General features: G+C 40.8%; 1 protein-coding gene across 1 annotated transcript in view; it reads left to right on the forward strand.

Moving 5' to 3' along the window:
- LOC124619391 (vacuolar protein sorting-associated protein 54) overlaps positions 1–19,763 on the forward strand; it is a 154,927-nt gene that overhangs the window by 58,543 nt on the left and 76,621 nt on the right. Inside the window, exons 11-12 of the mRNA XM_047145738.1 lie at positions 14,151–14,306; positions 14,846–14,961. Of these exons, the coding sequence (XP_047001694.1) occupies positions 14,151–14,306; positions 14,846–14,961 (272 nt within the window). The remainder of the gene's footprint in view (positions 1–14,150; positions 14,307–14,845; positions 14,962–19,763) is intronic.

The following is a 19,763-nucleotide window of genomic DNA, read 5'->3' on the forward strand; positions in this document are numbered from 1 at the left end:
CAGAAATGCAGTCCAGTTGGGGAAGGATGCCTTACGTGGTGCATCGTGTCCATCGTGCACTGAGATGTTCTGCATCCCATGTCAAGGTGGATCTGCACATCTGCTCATTTTCGAGCTGTTGGGCGAGGTCACCCTCCATCCACTATGCGGTATTGTTTTTTGTGCTGACGATGGTAATGGACTTGTTTGCACCTGATATCCAGCACCATAGCCAGTCCGTTGTGGTGGGGCTGCCATGTACATGTACCCTATTGGTTGTAGCCCCCTGACCACACAGGGATCACTCTGCTGATGCCTGCGCCACGAACTCTCCATGTATGCCAAGGGGTAGATGCCCATCCCCCTGGGGCATTGGGACTCCCAGAAATGGCCATCCTGCCAGGTGGCCTTTGCTGCGGTTGGGTGGTGCCCATGGGGAGGGCCCCTGGTTGGAGTGGGTGGCATCAGGACGGATGACACATGTTGAAGTGAAGTGTAGTACATCATCTCTTGCTGGTGATCAAACACCAGCAGTCTCTAAGCATTCATGCGCCCAATTCAGTGTACAGAAGTACGGCCCCAAATCTTTCCCCTTCCTGGTCACATCATGGGACGAACGTCAGGCTAAGGATGGCAGCGGATCTTATTTGTCTCGGTACCTTGTATGTTCGAGAGCTGAGGAATCTTTCATGATAATGAAACCTCAGTTTTTTGTTGAGTATTTAGAGAACAAGTTTGGGGAGGTGGAAGGATTGTCCAAAATGAAATCTGTGCCAGTCTTGATCAAAACAGCATCCTCTGCCCAGTCACAGGCGTTACTCGCTTGTGACAAGCTGGGGGATGTTTCTGTAGCCATTAAGTGCCATAAGAGCTTAAATGGTCCAGGGTATCATATTTCACAGGGATTGCGGATGCCCATCACATCCCAATACTCCATGTATCCTGCCTCCCATCTGTGTCAACTGCAGAGAGCACCATTCGCCTTGCTTGGCAAACTGCAGGATTCTCCAGAAAGAAAGGAAAATCATGGAGTACAAGACCCTGGAGCGACTGATGTACACTGAGGCTAAGAGGAAATTTGAACGTCTACATAACATCATCTTACGCTGCTGCTCCAACAGTTCTAGCCCCATCAGCTCCACCAAACCCAGTCACCTCTCAGAGCCAGAAGGCTACACCTGCCCCCCTGATGGTGAGGGGCACCTCTCTTCATGTTGCTCTTCAACCACCTACTTCTGGAGCAACTTCCCACCAACAATTGGGGACATCTGTTCCCACTTCTAAGCCGGAGAAGCGTACAACTTCTTTGGCTCCTCTCGCTAGGATGGCTCCCCTTGGCTCACTTCATTTCCAGGTTTCTACTAGAGGAAAAGATGACACCCACCAGTAGCTGATGAGTCCAAAAGCAGCTGATTGTAGGGTTTCACACTCATCCTCAGTCCCAGAGACTGATTCTGTGAAGTCCTCCCAGCCAGGGAAACCCAAGCAACAGCACGAGAAATAAAAAAAGGAGACACCCAAGAACAAGGAACTTGCAGTGGCATGCACACCACTGCTACCTACAAACTCTGTGTCTGAGGGAGGAGTGGATATTCTGGCATCCACTGAGGACCTGGATCTCGCCGGACCTTTAGACACAATGGATATAGACTGCTCAGGCAATAAGTCGGTGGCAATAGGTGACCCTGAGGCGTAAACTGTCTCATTGAATGCTCCATGCCTTCAGAGTCTCACGATGACATCGTCCTCCAGTGGAATTGCGGCAGTTTTTTCCACTGTCTGGCTGAGCTACGGCAACTGTTGAGCTTTACACCTTCTTTCTGCATCACCCTCCAGGAAACCTAGTTCCTGGCAATGCAGACCCCCTGCCCTCCACGGCTATAAGGGATATTACAGGAACTGTAGCGACTATAATAGTGTGTCAGATGGAGTTTGCATTTATGTCCTAAAATCAGTCTGTTGTGAAACCGGGTTCCTTTATACCCCTCTTGAAGCTGTGGCTGTCAGAGTAAGGGAAGACATAGGAGAAATAACTGTCTGCAGTGTATACCTTCCTCCAAACGGTGCGGTACCCCTGAATGTATTAGCTACACTGGTTGATCAACTCCTTAAACCTTTCCTACTTTTGGGATATTTTACTGCCCATAACCCCTTGTAGGGTGGCACCATGCTTACTGGCTGAGGCAGAGATGTCGAAACTTCACTGTCTCAGTTTGACCTCTGCCTCTTAAATACAGGGTCTGCCACACATTTCAGTGTGGCTCATGGTAGTTACTCGGCCATTGATTTATCAATTTTCAGCCCAGGACTTCTCCCATCCACCCACTGGAGAGCACATGACAACCTGTGTGTTAGTGACCACTTCCCCATCTTTTTGTCACTCCACCGGCATCATGTCCATGGACGCCTGCCCAGATTGGCTTTAAACAAGGTGGACTGGGAAACTTTCACCTCTGCTGTCACCGCTGAATCTCCCCCACACGGTAACATCGATGTGATGGTTGAGTGGGTGACTACAACAATCCTTCCTGTGGCAGAAAAAACGATCTCTCACTCTTTAGGGTGCCCCCGGCGAAAGACAGATCCTTGGTGGTTGCCAGAAGTTGCTGAAGCCATTAAGGAGCGTTGGGAGTTCTGCAGTGGCATAAGTGGCACCCTTCCCTGGAGCACCTCATAGCCTTTAAATGGCTCCGTGCCTGCGTTCGCCAGCTTATCAAGTGACGGTACCAGGAGTGTTGGGAGAGAGATGTCTCGACAATTAGGTGCCATACATCACCTTACCAGGTCTGGGCAAACATCAAACAAGTTTTCGGGTACCAGACCACAACAGGTGTTCCCGGTCTTAACATAAATGGCATGTTCTCTACTGATGCAAACGAAATTGCCGAGCACTTTGCTAGAGCCTCTGGGTTGGGTAATTACCCCCTCCCACTCTCAAACAGAGGCTGGAAGGGAAAGTCCTCTCATTCATTACATGCCACAGGGAATCCTATAACGCCCCATTTACGGAGTGGGAGCTCCTCAGTGCCCTAGCACATTTCCCTGACACAGCGCCTGGCCCAAATTGGATCCAGTCATATCTCTCACCTGATCACAAGTGACATCTCCTCGTCATCTTCATCTGGATCTGGTGCAATGACATCTTTCCACTGCATTGGTGGGAGAGCACCATGATTTCAGTGCTCAAACCTGGTAAAAACCCGCTTGATGTGGATAGCTGTCGGCCCATCAGCCTCACCAATGTTGTTTGTAAGCTGCTGGAACGTATGGTGTGTCGGCGGTTGGGTTGGATCCTGGAGTCACTTGGCCTTCTGACTGCATCTCAGGGCAGCTTCCACCAGGGTCGCTCTAGTACTGATAATCTTCTGTCCATTGAGTCTGCCATCTGAACAGCCTTTTCCAGACACCAACACCTGGTTGTTGTCTTTTTTGATTTACGAAAAGCATATGACACGACCTGGCAACATCATATCCTTGCCACATTATACGAGTGGGGTCTCTGAGGCCTGCTCCCAATTTTTATCCAAAATTTCCTGTCGCATCGTACTTTCCGTGTCCAAGTTGGTGCCTCTGATAGTTCCCCCCCATATCCAGGAGAATGGGGTCTCACACACCTCTGTATTGTGTTTATCTCTATTTTTAGTGGCCATTAATAGTCTAGCAGCAGATGTACGGCCATCCGTCTCACCTCTCTATGCAGATGACTTCTGCATTTCGTACTGCTCCACGTGGCAGTACTGGTGTTGCTGAGTGACGCCTACAGGGAGACATCCACAAGGCTCAGCAATTGGCTCTAGCCTGCGGTTTCCAGTTTTCGGTCGCAAAGTTGTTTGTTATGAACTTCTGTCGGTGTCGTACTGTGCATCGAGAACCAGAACTTTACGTTAATGACGATCCACTCACTGTAATGGAGACATATAGATTCTTATGACTGGTTTTTGACTCTCAGTTGACTTGGCTTCTTCACCTTTGTCAGCTTAAGTGAAAGTGCTGACAGCACCTCAATGCCCTCTGCTGCCTGAGCAACACCAACTGAGGTGCAGATCACTCTACTCTGCTGCAGCTGTACAAAGCTCTTGTTCAATCCCACCTTGACTATGAGAGTCTGGTTTATGGTTCGGTGGCACCCTCAGAGTTGTGTGTACTCGACCCAGTGCACCACTGTGGCGTTCGCTTAGCGATGGGAGCTTTTAGAATGAGTCCGGTGACTAGTGTCCTGATGGAAGCCGGAGTCCCTCCACTGCAGGTTAGGCGTGCACAACTGCTGGCCAGTTATGTTGCACACGTTTGTAGTTCTCCTGCTCATCCGAATTACCATCTCCTTTTCCCGCTGATGGTTGTTCGTATACCGGGGCCCAGGTCAGGGCTTCCAATTGCGGTTCGTGTCCGATCCCTTCTTTCCGAACTGGAGTCCTTGCCTTTACCACCTGTACGTGAGGGCCATTCATGCACACCTCCATGGTGTACACCTAGGTCACAGCTTTGCCTGGACCTTTCACATGGCCTTAAGGACTCGGTTAACCTTGCGGTGCGGCTGTCTGCTGCCACTTCCTCTCGGTTCTTCACATGTACTGAGGCCGTGAAGTGGTTTACACTGACGGATCGATGGCTGATGATCACGTTGGCTTCACATATGTCCATGGAGGAAATACTGAACAGCATTCCTCGCCTGATGGCTTCAGTGTTTTCACTGGCGATCTGGTCGCTATATACCATGCTCTTGAGCACATCCTTTCCTGCCCTGGGGAGTCGTTTCTTCTGTGTACTGACTCCTTGAGCAGCATACAAGCTATCAACCAGTGCTACCCTTGTCATCGATGCCCTGGAATGGTCCAGTAGTTCAGTGGTGGTTGTCTAGACCCCTGGGCACTTTGGCATCCCAGGCAACGAACTTGCCGACAGGCTGGCCAAACAGGCTATGCGGAAACCGCTTATGGAGATCAGCTTCTCTGCAATTGACCTGTGTACAGTATTATGCCACTAGATTTTGCGGCTTTGGGAGACAGAATGGAATAACCTCAGTATGCACAACAAACTGCATGACATTAAGGAGACTATGAATGTGTGGAAGACCTCCACAAGGGCCTCTCACAGGGACTCTGTGTTTCTCTGTCGGCTTTGCATTGGCCATGTTTGGGTGACACAGGGCTACCTCCTGTGCCTTGATGGCCCGTCTCAGTGATGGTGTGGCGCCCAGCTGGCTGACAGTGGCCCATATCTTGGTGAGCTGTCCTTCTGTGGCTGCCCTGATATGGTCTCTTCAGTTACTCGACTAGTTGCCATTAATTTTAGCGGACAATGCCTCATTGGCTAATTTAGTTTTACGTTTTATATGTGATGGTGGGTTTTATCATTCTATATAAGTTTTAGTGAATATCCTTTGTCCTTTGTGTTTGCCGCTCTAATGCTTTTGGCTGGATGTTTTAATGTGTTTCAGAGTGGCTGGCTTTTCCTCTTTTTCTCGTGGTTGGCCAGCTAGGGTCATGTGCTCTCTTGTTTCTATCCTATCTATGTGTTTCTAGCTTATCTCTGTGGTTTTCTTTTCCTATTGTGTCCATTGTAGTGTTAGGTGTCCTGTTGTTTCTCCAGTTATTGTACTGTACGTCTACTTTTTCTTCTCTCCCTTTTGTAGCCATTTTACCGGGAACAAGGTACTGATGACCTCCCAGTTTGATCCCTCCTCCCCCCACCCCCACCCCCCTCTTTTAAGCCAGCAAACTGACCAAGCAACCAACAACTTCTGGGTCATTCAGTTTTCTTGTGTCCCAGTTTGTATTTTTCTCCAGTCCAGGCTTGGGTGTTACACGTAATTTCTCTCTCACTACAGCTTTTACAGCGTAATGGTCTGAGTCACAGTTAGGGCCCCTGCAGCTTCTCACATCGATAGTAGACGTGGCATGTCATACCTTTACTAACACATGGTCTATTTGATTGACTACTCCACTTACATTTGATTTCCATGTTTCGAGATGTATTCTTTTATGTGGGAAACGTGCTCCTGATGATTAGATTATTTCTAGCAACAAACTTACATAACGTCTCTCCATTCTCGTTACTTTCGTTATGTAATGTGTATCTCCCAGATACTCTTTCATATTCGCTTCACCCAACCTGTGCATTAAAATCCCCCAGACTAAGAGCAGATCATACCTTTGTACTTTACTGCATGACCTTTCTAGGTCTTCATAAAACTTTTCCTTTGTTTCTTCTTCTGCTTCCTCTGTTGGTATGTATGCTGTTATGATCATTATATTTCTGTATTTCCCTTTCTCTCTCTGTCTGCTAAGTCTTTCATTTATGGGTTCAAATTCCAAAACACTTTTACCAACCTCCTTTGTTATTATGAATCCCGTTCCTGCTTGTACTGTTCTTCTGTCTGATCCACTATACAGCAGAGAATACTGGGGTGCATCTATCTGTCCTTGTCCTTGTAATTCTACTTCTTGTAGCGCTACAATGAACTTTAACTTCATGATTTCACCAGCTATTTTTTTTTCCATTTTTCCGGGTTTCAACATCGTTTGTACCTTCCACATTACTATTGACAAATCTTCTGTCCTTTACTTAGTTGAGGTTGTGTGTATTTTGTGTCCCATCCATCATCCGTGGCTCTTGTTGAGGTTCCTTAATATTTCGTTTTTACAATGTGTGTTTATCAGCCCCACACTCAATCCCCATCTTGGAGGAATTTGTCTGGCTCCTCAGTAGAGACCAGTCCGGCTTGGGTGACACTGCCAGTAGCTTCGCTACCGCCGGCATAGCTTTAGACTTCATCGAGGCACGCAAACCCTCCCGACTGGCACTTCAGGTGCCTACGATAAGGCAGTGTCCCCTGAGAGGGTGCTCTACCCTCTGGTGGTCTTAATTCTAGTTTGTTTATGCTCGAGCTGACTGCTGATTTATAGCATCTGCGCTCTACAATATAGAGACCAGAAAACAAAATCTGTCCTTGTATTTTGACCACATTGAAAGTTTTCCCGTAACATGTGAATACGGGGTGTATATGCAGACAAGAAGCAAAAATACCCAGATTTTTCCTGGATTTCCCCTTTAAAAACAAATGTTTTCCCAGGTGAAAATACACTATAGCTCGGGTGAAAGTACACTTTTTGTATGTTAAGTGACAATACACTTTCCTGTAGAGCTGCTAAACTTATCAATCATATAAATGGTAAACCTTTTTATTCACCAGCCTGGAACTTACTGGTGCTTTGGGAAACAAAACCCAGCAAAAAACCACCCATTTTGGAAGTACCTTTGATGTGTGGGAACATGTACACTGTATATTTTCATATTACAAAAGTATAAATATGAATTCCACCAAATAAACCATGGTAGTTTCCAAAGCACTGAAATAGAAATTGTGCTGCACGATACGCTTTTGTCAGCCAATCATAACTCATTTCACGTGATCTCACCAGCCAATGACAGCATATTTTCAGAGCATAGACAAAAATGTAGTCAGCCAATAGCAACCTCACTGTAATGTAACATGAACAGACAAATAGGAAAAGTTAATTTTTAAATTAATGTATGTACAATACAGCTGCGAGAAAGGCTGAGCTTTCTTGTGTAATATTGGTCTTCGAAATTTGTTTGCTGCTGTTTCTCTGAGAGTATGGTTAGACAGGTTCCTAAGAGCACAATTTAAATTGCAGCAGAGTTTCACTTCTGTATACTGGTTATTTTTTGTCTTACCTGGAAGAACATGTATTGCATCGAGCACTTCAGCTTTTCCATAAAAAAGCCTGTTACCAAAGATTCTTACCTTACACTTTCTTTAAGAGTAGTTATACTTTTTGCCATCATTATTTTATAATTTGTAATATAAGAAAAAACTAAAATAAATATGAAAAACTTACCTTGAAGTGTGGTCTTTTTTAGTGTTTGTTACCCTTTATGATCTATCAAACATAAATGCACCAGTATTTTTAAATAATGGCATAAATGCCTGTTCTTTTCGGCATGAAATTTTTCTAAGGGGCTGGTCTACAGAGTGTACATGTTTTGAATGAGTCAAACCGTCCGTGATTTAAGAAGTTCATTGCATATTCTCACAGGTAACGTAATTCATCATGTATAAAAGGTAATTTACTTTATAAGTACTGCTTCTCAAACCACCACTCACAGTATAATCCCACGACCCATTAAAAATGTCAACAGTTCTGACGTCACACTCATTGAAAGCAGTTTGTGTTACGAAGTATTGCATTGTCTTTGTCTTGAAGCCTTCAACACATTTTACTGCCTACAGACATTTCTTTTGGCACTGCTTCTTGTTGCAAATGGCACATTTTCTTTGCAACTAAAGTTTTATTTTGGTAGTGTTCTCTCATTTACTTTTCATAGCTACAGTCTTACTCTGCAGTAACTGGCTAAAGTAAAATTCTTTGTTAGCATTTCAGTTATTACCAGTCATTACAAAAATTTTACTGAATACTAAAACAATAAAAAATTCCCATGTTTTTTTCCCCAGATGAAAAAAGTCCCACACTTTTCCGATTTGTCCTGGAGTGTTTGCTCCTTGGAATAGTTACTTTTCTTACTACTCCTGTGCTAAACACTTAGTCAGTTCTGTTTGTAGTATTGTTAAGTATGGATCAGATGGCTATGAATACGAACAAAAGATCAAAATCAACATTCTGTCAATTTTATAATTATCGAATTAGTTGGGTTGAGTCAGGTAGCGCACAACTTACCAGTTGGAAAATGCTGCTGCTTCTCAACAGAAATGGTAATTTATTGGAACCTTAAACAGAGCCAGCCAAAAGAAGAAAACAAGTAAAGAACACTTCAGAAAAAAAATTAAATTTTTTGCAAAAGCACACATTCCAATGAGAAAGCTACCCAGTCCCAATTTCATTTTAACAGTTAGTTTAAAAGCCCTGTGGCTTTGTCTTCAGGCACATACATAACAATCTTTTAAATTTATATGTCTAATCATTTACAAACGGAAAAGAAAAAAAAAAAAAAACAACTGTGGCAATAAGTTGCAAACTTACCTTATATTCATCTCAGTGTCAACTTCTAATCTTCGAGCTTATACAAAATTCTCATGGCTTGTGCAGATGTATAAAGGGTGTCCCAATAAAAAAACGCAGTTTAGTTTTTGAATACAACACATTAGTTACTTGAAAAGTTGAATTATTTTTATTTTAAACTCATGAGGATAGAATGGAGTTACATGTGGAAAGCAATGGGACATATGTCTGCCAAATCTTTGTTGACAAATTCTAACTCTGTTTACAAACTCTTAGTGTTTCTTTCTTTCCCTTTTTTTCTGACTTAGTTTCCATGACGACGCACTCAGTTTACTGTTGTAACTTGGGAATCATTTTTGGTTTGTTTGTGAAAATATGTAACTTCATGTAGCTTCAGAGGAAGTAGTAACATTGTGTCTTGTCTCAAGTTCTTGGTGGGCAGATCTCCATGGCTTGAGATAACATACCCAGGAAATTTCTCCTGCAACAGTTAGCATGATTCACATATGGCCACCTTGTTTGAACCACCTGTTTTAAAAGTCCATCCCCCTTCAGTTAGGGCCAAAGAAACTCACATACTATGTTTACCATCACTGAATTACCTGATTAATTCTCTTAAAAACCATTACTCAGTTACCTGATTCATTCTCTTAAAAACTATGGCCGAGCCACTCTGGCTTCCCAAAATCCACGCCAAGAAGTTGCTCATTTTACGTGCATTGGCTTTCAAAGTGTTGCTCGAGGCTTCTTTGTTGCCCAAATCTGACAACTGTGCTAGTTAATGTAGCCATCCAGAAGGAAATGCACTTCATCATTAAACTGATGTTCCTCATAAAATTGTCATCCACATTTTGGCTGTCCACCACCCAATTGGTAAATTGACACCATTGAAAATGGTCAGTTGGCAGTAGTTGTTTCATGAGTTGGACGTTGTAATGGTGTAGACGAAGATTCTTTTTCAGATTTTGCTGTGCTGTGCTCCTTGAAACGTTCAGTCCTTCTGATAAAGGCTCGGAGACTTTGATCTGCACTCATTTACTCACGCGATATTTTCCATAGACTGGCCAGAATGATGTTGCTTTGGCAACTTAACATCCACTTACTTCAAGGTTTTCAGTGCATTGTCAAATTGTGGATGAATTCAGATACCCTTTTACTGACTAAAAATCATATACACTTTATGAAATATCTCTAAACGACACCTGAATAGTAGAAAGTGTTGCCAACCTATCAGAATGAAAATAGCACGCAATTTAAATTGTGTATTCTTATTGAGAAATGCTACAGATCACTCAGGTCTCAGATGTTTCATCGTTATTCTTCTCAAGATTTCGTACATTTACTGTCTCTCGCAGTACTAAATGAATAAGTATCTTGAAGGTATCATACTTTTCCACACACTTCAATCCAGTGGCAAATCCAAGATGAAATTTATGTATCTGATGCCTCTTTACTTTTTGGGAATGTAAACTATTTTACATACAATAACTCTTCATGTTTATATTTAATCTGCTATTTTAGTGAGTATTTTTAAGATCTGAGATGCCAGTAATAGTTCTTACCTCTCTCTTTATTACATTGGAAGGCTTTGTAAGTGTCATAGCATATATTAAAATAATCTACATACATCTTATCTACCATTACTCTTGGGGAATCATAAAATATTAGACACTACCATCTAGAGTCCATATCGATTCAGGCAGTCTAGGAAAAAATCTTACCTTCATAGTATCAGATGTTATGGAGTTTAGCATATGTTAAAATGAAAGACTAAGTAAGGAATATGTATTCTTTTGTTTTCTCCAAAAAAATTTCTGCTCTGAGATACTGCCCTCCAAAGATGACTCTGCGCATACCATTTTGAAGATGCAAATTTTGGAAAAAATTTTAAAATGCTGTATCTCTGGAACAGTTCTAGATATTTTATTGGTTTTTGTTTCTATTATGATTACAAAGAAATCCTCCATTTGTACTTATCTGTCAAAGTTCTTTTACTAAAGTGTTTTGAACTTTCTATAATTTATGGGAAAAAAATGCCGATCCATAAAATTTTGATTTTTTTCCTGTTGATTAATACCGTATAGTTCTAAATTCCCTGAAAAGGGGAGCTTCCACTTTAAGGCTGAACAGGTTTTATAAACAATTGAAGTTTTTGCCATACATAAAACCTGTTTTATTACATTATCACATAACAGGCTCGTAAAAATCAAAACCTAGACTTTTTTAACATAATTTTAGTTTTGAAAGATGAGTGAGAGACTCATTTTTCAAGCATTTTAAATAGTTCCAAAATGTATGTGAAAGGTCCAAAGACTTGTAAAGGTTTCAATTTCTCTATTTTGTACTTAAATTAGCCAGTGAATGAACTAAAAATGTGTTCCACTGCTTCAGTATCTTCCTTTGATGTAGTGATGGCTTCCTGTTGAAACAATAGGAACTGAAGCCCTTACAATCTTCAAAACATTGTGAACTGGAAGTGAGCACTAATGGCATTGTTGCTGTTCTTCAGCTGGAAACCTATACCCAGCAGTTAGTCCATGTGGTAGCATGAAGTTCACTACAATTTCGTTGCACTCATAACTGGTGCCTATCATCTCTACAATCCACCAGTCAGTCATACAAACACGCCACAAGCATCCCCTTTCTCAGGTTGTGAATCTGAGTATTATCCAGCTGTTTCTGAGGTGTTGGCTGAAAAACAGGAATTTCATCTTACTTGCTCTTTAAAGTGCGTGCAACGTGAGTTGGCCCATCACTTTGAGTCCAAAAGTGTGTCTTCTGAATTCCTTTCACAGTAGTAGTTTGTTTGGACCATCCTTCTTTTTTCTGTTCACGGAATTCTTCGATATCCTTTTTGGACAAAAGAATGAGGGCTGTGGATGTGCAAGATTTCACGACTCTCGTAAAATCCTCAGCATTCTGAATTGCAGCTGTATGTGGTCTGGAAAGATTGTTTTGTAGCATGGTGTTTCAGCGGGCCTACTACACAATCACAAGGCCCCTTCCCCTGACCAGTAGCACTGTATACCCTGTCAGTTGGCACAAGCGACTTACTCAATTCAAACCACTGGTAACTATTTGTAAAATGACTATGAGCGCCATCAGAAAAAATGATGATCTTCTCTGCCTCTGTTTGCAGTTGAAGAATTTTTCTCATTGCTAGCAAAGCATGTGCTGAGTCATGTCCTGTGTCATCACTTACAACTGCAACACTTGTGGTCTTGTTTTGAAAATATGTCACTCCTGTAAAAATTGAAACCTGGTCATTACTCCAGTGTTACACGTGTATTACTTGTGGGAGAATTACAGACCAGTTCTCAGCAAAAGCACAATGAGGCACTAAACATAGTTCTTCAGCCTGTACACACCCCTTCACTTCTGCATTGTGTTATTGTTGCAATTTCTTCATATGCTTGTGTGTTACTGACCATCTACCAAGTTCATCAGTAAAACTGTCAAATGCAACATTTTTCTTAATTAGTTTCTTTTCCTGCCATGTCGCATATGTAATATCTGCAGAGTTATCTGCTACATCTTCCAGGCCAAGTGTCTGTAAAGACAGTCCTCCCTTTCCAGGGCAGTCACCACATTCTTGAAACAAACAAGTCTCGCTTTACGTCATAGATTACTAATGACTTCAAACGCCTAACCAAGGTGTCATATGTCACATACTCCAGTAAGTTCTTCAATGTTACCATACAAAGTTCAAAATTTACACAGTACGCACACAAGACATCTCTAGGTGGATGTGGAACTACCCACTTAGGTCGTAGTGCATACAATTTTGATTTTCCAGTATGTGAAGTTGTATAGTTGCTCTTATAAATTGCAAAAGTTTCTTTAATACTGTGAGTCCTGTATCTCTTCACTTTCACAATTTTTTTGACCTTCAATTGTTACAGTTAGTGTCTTTCTTGTTGGCACTCTGGTGAGAACAGTCGCATTTATCTTCAAGATAAAATGGCTGCACTATTTGAACTTGGGCTGCTTCTACAGTATGACCATAATGTGGATCTGGTCTTCCAAAGACACCTTTTACAGACCTCACGTTTCTTGTTTGTCTACCATGTACTTTGATACTGATGGAATGTGGTTCAAAATTGTTTTCTTTGAAAATGTCTGTAGAATAATAGTTAAAACTTGCACCTTTTCACTGTAGGATGCACAATATTCAACAGCTGAATTGATATTTGTGAAAAATTTGTGACCAGAGGTGCAAGAGTGCTTTGGTTCATTTTCTTCTGAAGATGGAATTTCTACTTTGAAGAGTGTGGTCAGTTTTGCTGTAGTGTATTCATCCATAGCTTTAGTAGTTTCTCTGTGCTTTCTTGATGCGTAGAGCTTATGACTCGACTTCACTGACCACGGTTTCTTAACAGGACTAACACTTACCTCTGTAGTTGACTGATTCAGGGTATTTAATTCTTCCTCTATTGATGCAACATCTGCATCATCTGTGCCGCGGGAGGCTTCACCTTTTTCAGATACTATCATTGTTGTTATTTCGTCAAAACATTTAGAACACAAAAAGTCGTCATTGGAAACATCTTCACTTTGAAACTTTCTATTTTTGTTGTTACTTCAAAAAAATTGCAATACAGGAAATGGATTGTTATTTTAAGATTGTAAACAAACATCAACATTGAGGAAGTTTGAACTCTAAGTGCAATTTTCCGGCTATTAACTATCGGTTACAAATATTAGTAAACTGTCGTCTTCAGACTTTTGACATTTTTATACGGCAAATTTTGCGAAATCTCATAAAAATTGACAGTTAATGTTATTTTACTAAAAACTGCTGTTATTTTTCATATTTTCCTTTTTGCAAAATTATCCTGTCTCTATGTGTATTTCATAGATATGAGTTTATTGCCAATTGAGGTATAAATGGTGTGGAAAGCCCTAGTCAGAACACTAGCTGCACGAAGAATATTGAATCCTTGTGTTCGAGGTGGATCGAAGAAGGAGACTAGATCTGTTAAGTGATGTGATCGACAACTATGTATTTTTTTTTTTTTTTTATGTTGAAGCAACTGCTTTGCTACAGTTGAAAATTACATTGAAGAAATGAGATGTATGAATTTCCGGGGAGAGAATTGTAGATAAAATAAGTGCAATGTAACCTGAAGACTTAGTTGTTTTTAATGAATTATTTTGAGTATTGCTTGCTCAAAGCACACTTTTTTCCAGATTGTTATAGAAGAGGTGGCTGCAAGTGATTCTACTGACAATGAGGTGGCCCTTACAGGAGTTGGTGACCAACTGCAAGGGCTAGCAATCTCTGACTGGTTGCACTTGCTCAGGCGCACCACGGGTACACTGTTGCAGCTGCTTACAAGAGTAAAAGTACGCTAACCATGCTAATTACTTACATCAGAACGGTCTGAATTAAGTATTAATTGCCTGAATTTGCCAGGAAGCTACAATTTTTTGCAAAACAGTGTGCTGTAGTAATAAAGTTATGGGGGCAGGGTAACATCTGTTTTATATTGAACTAATGAGATCAGTTGTCATTTTTGCTCGCACATCTACAGTATGACTTTACCAGTGGATTCTGCAGTGTATAATTATTAATGTTTATGTCATTAATTATATTTTATAAATTTTATTAGTGGATTCCTTGCCTTGTGAGCAGTTACTAATTTTTAGTACTGGGGAAACTACCAATGATTTAGCGTGGTATTACTAGAAAATAATCCTCCTTGAAATCGATGGTAGGGTCGGGCAACACTGAACTTCTGTTTTTTCGGAAGGAATTTATTTTTGAAAGTTTGCAGATTTAGTTCACTACATTTACATTAAGATCTACACAGTTGACACACACTTTTTGATATTTAAGACCTGCATTGCTAAGATAAAAAAACTGGTATTGGTCTTTTCTCTAGGCAGTTCATGATGTCATGCAGCAAGCAGCAGATGTGAGTGCAGGGAAGATGCCTGCTGCAATCAGCAGTACTGGATCTGCTGAAGATATCCCTACTGAAATACATGTTGGTGTAGGGTGAGTGTAGCTGATACCTTCTTGATGAATTGTTATTGTAATTGATTCAACAAAATTAAACTAATATATAATTCAGAGCTGATCTGAGGCTGCAGTCTGCAGAAAATAGCAAATGTCAGCAGACCAGCAGTCATAAACAAGAGCTGATAAAAAGAACAGCTTTCATAACTTGTGGTACCATTATTTGGCCATAGGGCATACTGCGAGGAAAGAATTGATTTTTTCAACCTATGAAATCTGTTCAAAAAGTTCTGAAACTTTGTCCTTAAAATTTTTCTATGCTTAAGTTTGACTTATTATGCATGGTCTCCTTTGAATTGCTGGATAGCGCCAAGATTTTTCTTTCTCGTCTTTAGTTGCAAATATTTTTTGAAGCAGGGTTTTTAACTTTGGAAATCCACAGGAGCCTGGTCTGGAGAGTACAGAGAATTAGGCAGCACAGTGATTTCATTTTTTGTGCAATAGTGACGGACCAACAGAGATGAATGTACAGGTGTATTATCATGCTGCAATAGCCATAAATTGTCTCGCGCATTTCAGGCCAGTCTATTGTCACATTATCTCGCAGGAGTCATAACACAACCCAATAATACCATCGATTAACAGTTTGTCCCTGTGGCACGAATTCATGATAAACTAATCCGTCAAAGTAAAAGAAAACTATCAGTGTGGCTTTGACCTTTGACCTGACCTAACGAGCTTTCTTTGGTCTTGGAGAACCATTCCTGACCCTTTGTAAAGACTGAACCGTGGTCCATAACCATAGACCCACATTTCATCACCAGTTATGATTCTCTTCAGGAACAAGTCATTCTCATTTGCACGAACGAAAAGTTCTTCTCAGGTTGTGAGGAAAAAGTCTTATTGATCTTGACTCATGGGCTGTGGGACGAACTTGGCAGCAATACGATGCCTTCCAAGATGCTGTGTCAGGATTTTATGACATCATTAAATTGAAATGTTCCATTCTTCTGCAATCTTTGTCAATCTGTCTTCGATTGGCACACACAATTTCAGTGACATTCCTGACATAGGCGTTGTCAGGAGACATCCAAGGGCATCCTGAACAAGGGTAATCTTTCACTTCCATCCGGTCATTTTTAAAACATGTGAACCGTTCATAACATCAAGTATGACTTAAGCACTCATCACCGTAGGCTTCCTGCATCATTTGGTGTTTTTTTGTAAATGTTTCCTTGAGTTTCAAGCAAAATTTAATGCAGATGTGCTGCTCCTTGAACTCTGCCATCTCAAAAATCACCTGCTGAATGGACAAAGATTTGCAACTACAGATGAGATAAAAAAATCTGCAGATGGCACTTGGTGCTATCCAGCAATTCAAAGGAGACCATGCATAATAAGTCAATGGTTAGCATAGAAAAATTTTAAGGACAAAGTTCCAGAACTTTCTGTACAGATTTCATGTGTTGGGGAAAAAAAAGGTCAGTTCTTTCCTGGCAGTATGCCCTATGGCCAAACAACTTCAGAAATCTACAGGAGCCTGGTCTGGAGAGTACAGCACTGAACAGTAACTAACAGACATACAGCAATGAAACTTCTGCCAGTTACTTGAGGTTAACATGTAGAGGAGCTGCTGTTAATAGACGGGGTAGTATAGAGAAATTTGTAGGACATGAAAATGAAGCTTGTTGTTACCCCTACGTCTTTTGTGTATAAAGCCAGTCTGTCAGATTTTTTGAAACCATGTTGTTGTTGTTGTTGTTGTTGTTGTGTCCAGTCCTGAGACTGGTTTGATGCAGCTCTCCATGCTACTCTACCTGTGCAAGCTTCTTCACCTCCCAGTAGCTACTGCAACCTATATCTTTCTGAATCTGCTTAGTGTATTCATCTCTTGGTCTCCCTCTATGATTTTTACCCTCCATGCTGCCCTCCAATACTAAATTGGTGATCCCTTGATGCCTCGGAACATGTCCTACCAACTGATCCCTTCTTCTAGTCAAGTTGTACCCCAAACTTCTCTTCTCCCCAATCCTATTCAATACCTCCTCATTATGTGATCTACCCATCTAATCTTCATCATTCTTCTGTAGCACCACATTTCGAAAGCTTCTATTCTCTTCTTGTCTAAACTATTTATCGTAGTTTATCGTTTTGAGGCGGAAAAAAAAATGGTTGTGCAATCGGTATATGCTATGACACATTCATAGACAATAATGCCAATGACAAGTCTGAGTGGGTTACCATTTCTGCAGCTTTATTACCTGTCTTCAGGAACCTCAAGGTAAATTTGGACCAACATTTAAAGTATGGCTGTTTAGGGCTTGTAATTGATGTATCAGAAGCTGGAAAAATAGGAAATAATAGTTTTAACATTCTATTCAAAATATCATACCCCAGCTGCAGAAAAGTATTTGTTGCTTTTGTTGTACTCCTGGCCTGGACATGACACCACACATGCCGTCAGGAAAAGGATGGAAAGACTGTTGATCTAATCCAGATTCCACCTGGAACAACTAATGTGACTGAACCCCACAGTAAAGACTTTCGACAGTGGAAAACATTTTACAGGAAATAGTCAGACAACATAGTTTCCAGTACCTCATTGTTGTTTCTGGTTTATCAGCAGAACAGTATTCTTAAAGATCAGTCATTTGTGCAATATTAGTCTGCATCACACAATGTTTTATAAATGTGTGCATGTTGCAAAGCAAATGTTTTCATCATTCAGTAGACACTTTGCAATTTTGTTACTAGTAGGGGGAATATTAAGGAAATGTTTCGTTGTTAGTACAGTATACATTACTCAGAAATTATAATAAAATCTGTGATGCAGGAAGTGTTATAAAGTGATATATCTGTAAGAAATATTTTAACAACTTGAAGTCCTGATAGATGGAAGTAGTTTGTAATGTAACATCAATCGCTGCTGTGATGTTTTTCCCCTGCTAGTCAGCTTTATAAGAATTACATCTGAGACATTTTAGCTGTGAGTATGAACTGCAAGCTGTTCAAATTGATACATGGCATATTTGGTATGGATTAAGTGTTTAAAATTTGCATGTGTGCACCCTGGATTTTTGTGTTGTGGTCTCCTGTTGCAGCTGTGTCTGCTCATTCGCCAATTCAAACACTAGGCAGGAAGGGCTGTACAAACTGTGATTACAGATGGTTTTTCGAGTGACAAAAATATTATTAGCATTATTTTAAGAATATTTCCAGTGCATCTTAGAAGCTAAAATTTATTTGCACATTTATTTCTGTGTATCTCTCCTGTGTAAAAAAATTTCAGGTTAGGTCTCGTCGTGTTGCGTTGAACCATTTTGTTGTAAGTTAAACTGAAAAACGTTGTGAAATATTTCCAACACAGTACCATTATTAATAAGGATAAAATTTGTTCTCAAATTTGATGACACAGTCATGTTCCTTGATATTAAGCTCTTTTGTGTGCCACTGTGTACTGTCCTATGTGTTGCTTTTTGTTACTGGAGGTAAGGGATCTTGTTTCTTTCCTTTTTTTCCCCCCATCATCTGTTTAAGTCGTGGAGGGCAGTGACAGGAAATTCATTTGTTGAGGAGCTAAAGGACCAGGATTTTGTCCCAGTGTTCTCATTTGAAGGGGAAAAAGAATAGAAATAACATTAATTCTTCATTTGACAAATTTCAAATCACATCTTTAAATTGCATTGAAACACACAACATAGTAATTTTGCAAACTTCACCAGATGAAAAGTACCACTTAAATATGCCTCTCCTATTTATCACTAAGAAAGCCATTACTACCAGTAGCAATTGCATTGAGTGGCAAGGCCGAGTTGCATATTCATATCACATGTACCTGTAAAGGCACGCACACACTAGCCCATCAAATGTATGACAGCTAATGGATTTGACCGAATGTTGGTCGCCAATTCATTGGCATTCAGTCTGTCTTCCTCACCAAACCAGGGGGTCAGGACCTAGGTATTCAGCCAAGTGGAATTGTAGTTGATGCTGATAAGTTGTCGAGGTTGCTTCCAATGTGTTATTGTTATAAAGTGGTGCTGTAATAACAGTTTCACTGGCCGATACTGTGTTGGGGAAAAGAGGATTTAGCAATTGTCACAGGTGCAGCATTTATTTTGCTGCAATAAGCAGACCATCAGGAAAAGAAGAAGAAATGATGCTTGTCAATGAACTCTCTTTTAAAAAAACGGTAGGGAGCAATGTGGTGGGACAAAATTAAGATAGACCTTAAAGCTGAATTGGAGTATGGGCTGCTTCATAACTATTTTGCAAATGAGGGCTACAGATTTTGTATTGTCATTGAATTGTGTAGGCCCTAAAATTTCCCAAGATGACACCTCTCTTAGGAGAGCTGTATTTGCAGTAAAAAGATATTTGTAAACATTCCATTTTCTTTTTCACATCATGCACATTATTTTTTAACAGCTCACTTATTTCCCTCATAGCACCTAAGCTTTTCAATTTATTTTTACAAGCTCAGTTCATAGGATCCCATAAATATTCCCATTCACAATGAGACTATCACCTTTAATGCTGTTTCTGTTTTCCACTCAATACTCTCAGTATTTTTAGACATGGGAAATACATACTCATTCAACAGATACAATAAGTCCCTTCTGAACTGAAACATTTGACTCGGTGTCCACACTAGAAGTGGACCCCAAGCCCATCTGACTTCCACTGCTTTGATGTTACTGCCTGCAGTCTGAACTGCAGCTATGGCCAAATGCTTTGTTGGCTCAAATTTGCTGCCTGTACACACTAAGAAAATTTTGGCCATCAAAGTGGTTGACTGTCATTCGTTGACCATTGTTGGTATAGTATGTACTTGCCTAGAG

The sequence above is a fragment of the Schistocerca americana genome, chromosome 6, assembly GCF_021461395.2.
Source record: "Schistocerca americana isolate TAMUIC-IGC-003095 chromosome 6, iqSchAmer2.1, whole genome shotgun sequence".
In the NCBI taxonomy this organism is placed as follows: Eukaryota; Metazoa; Arthropoda; class Insecta; order Orthoptera; family Acrididae; genus Schistocerca; species Schistocerca americana.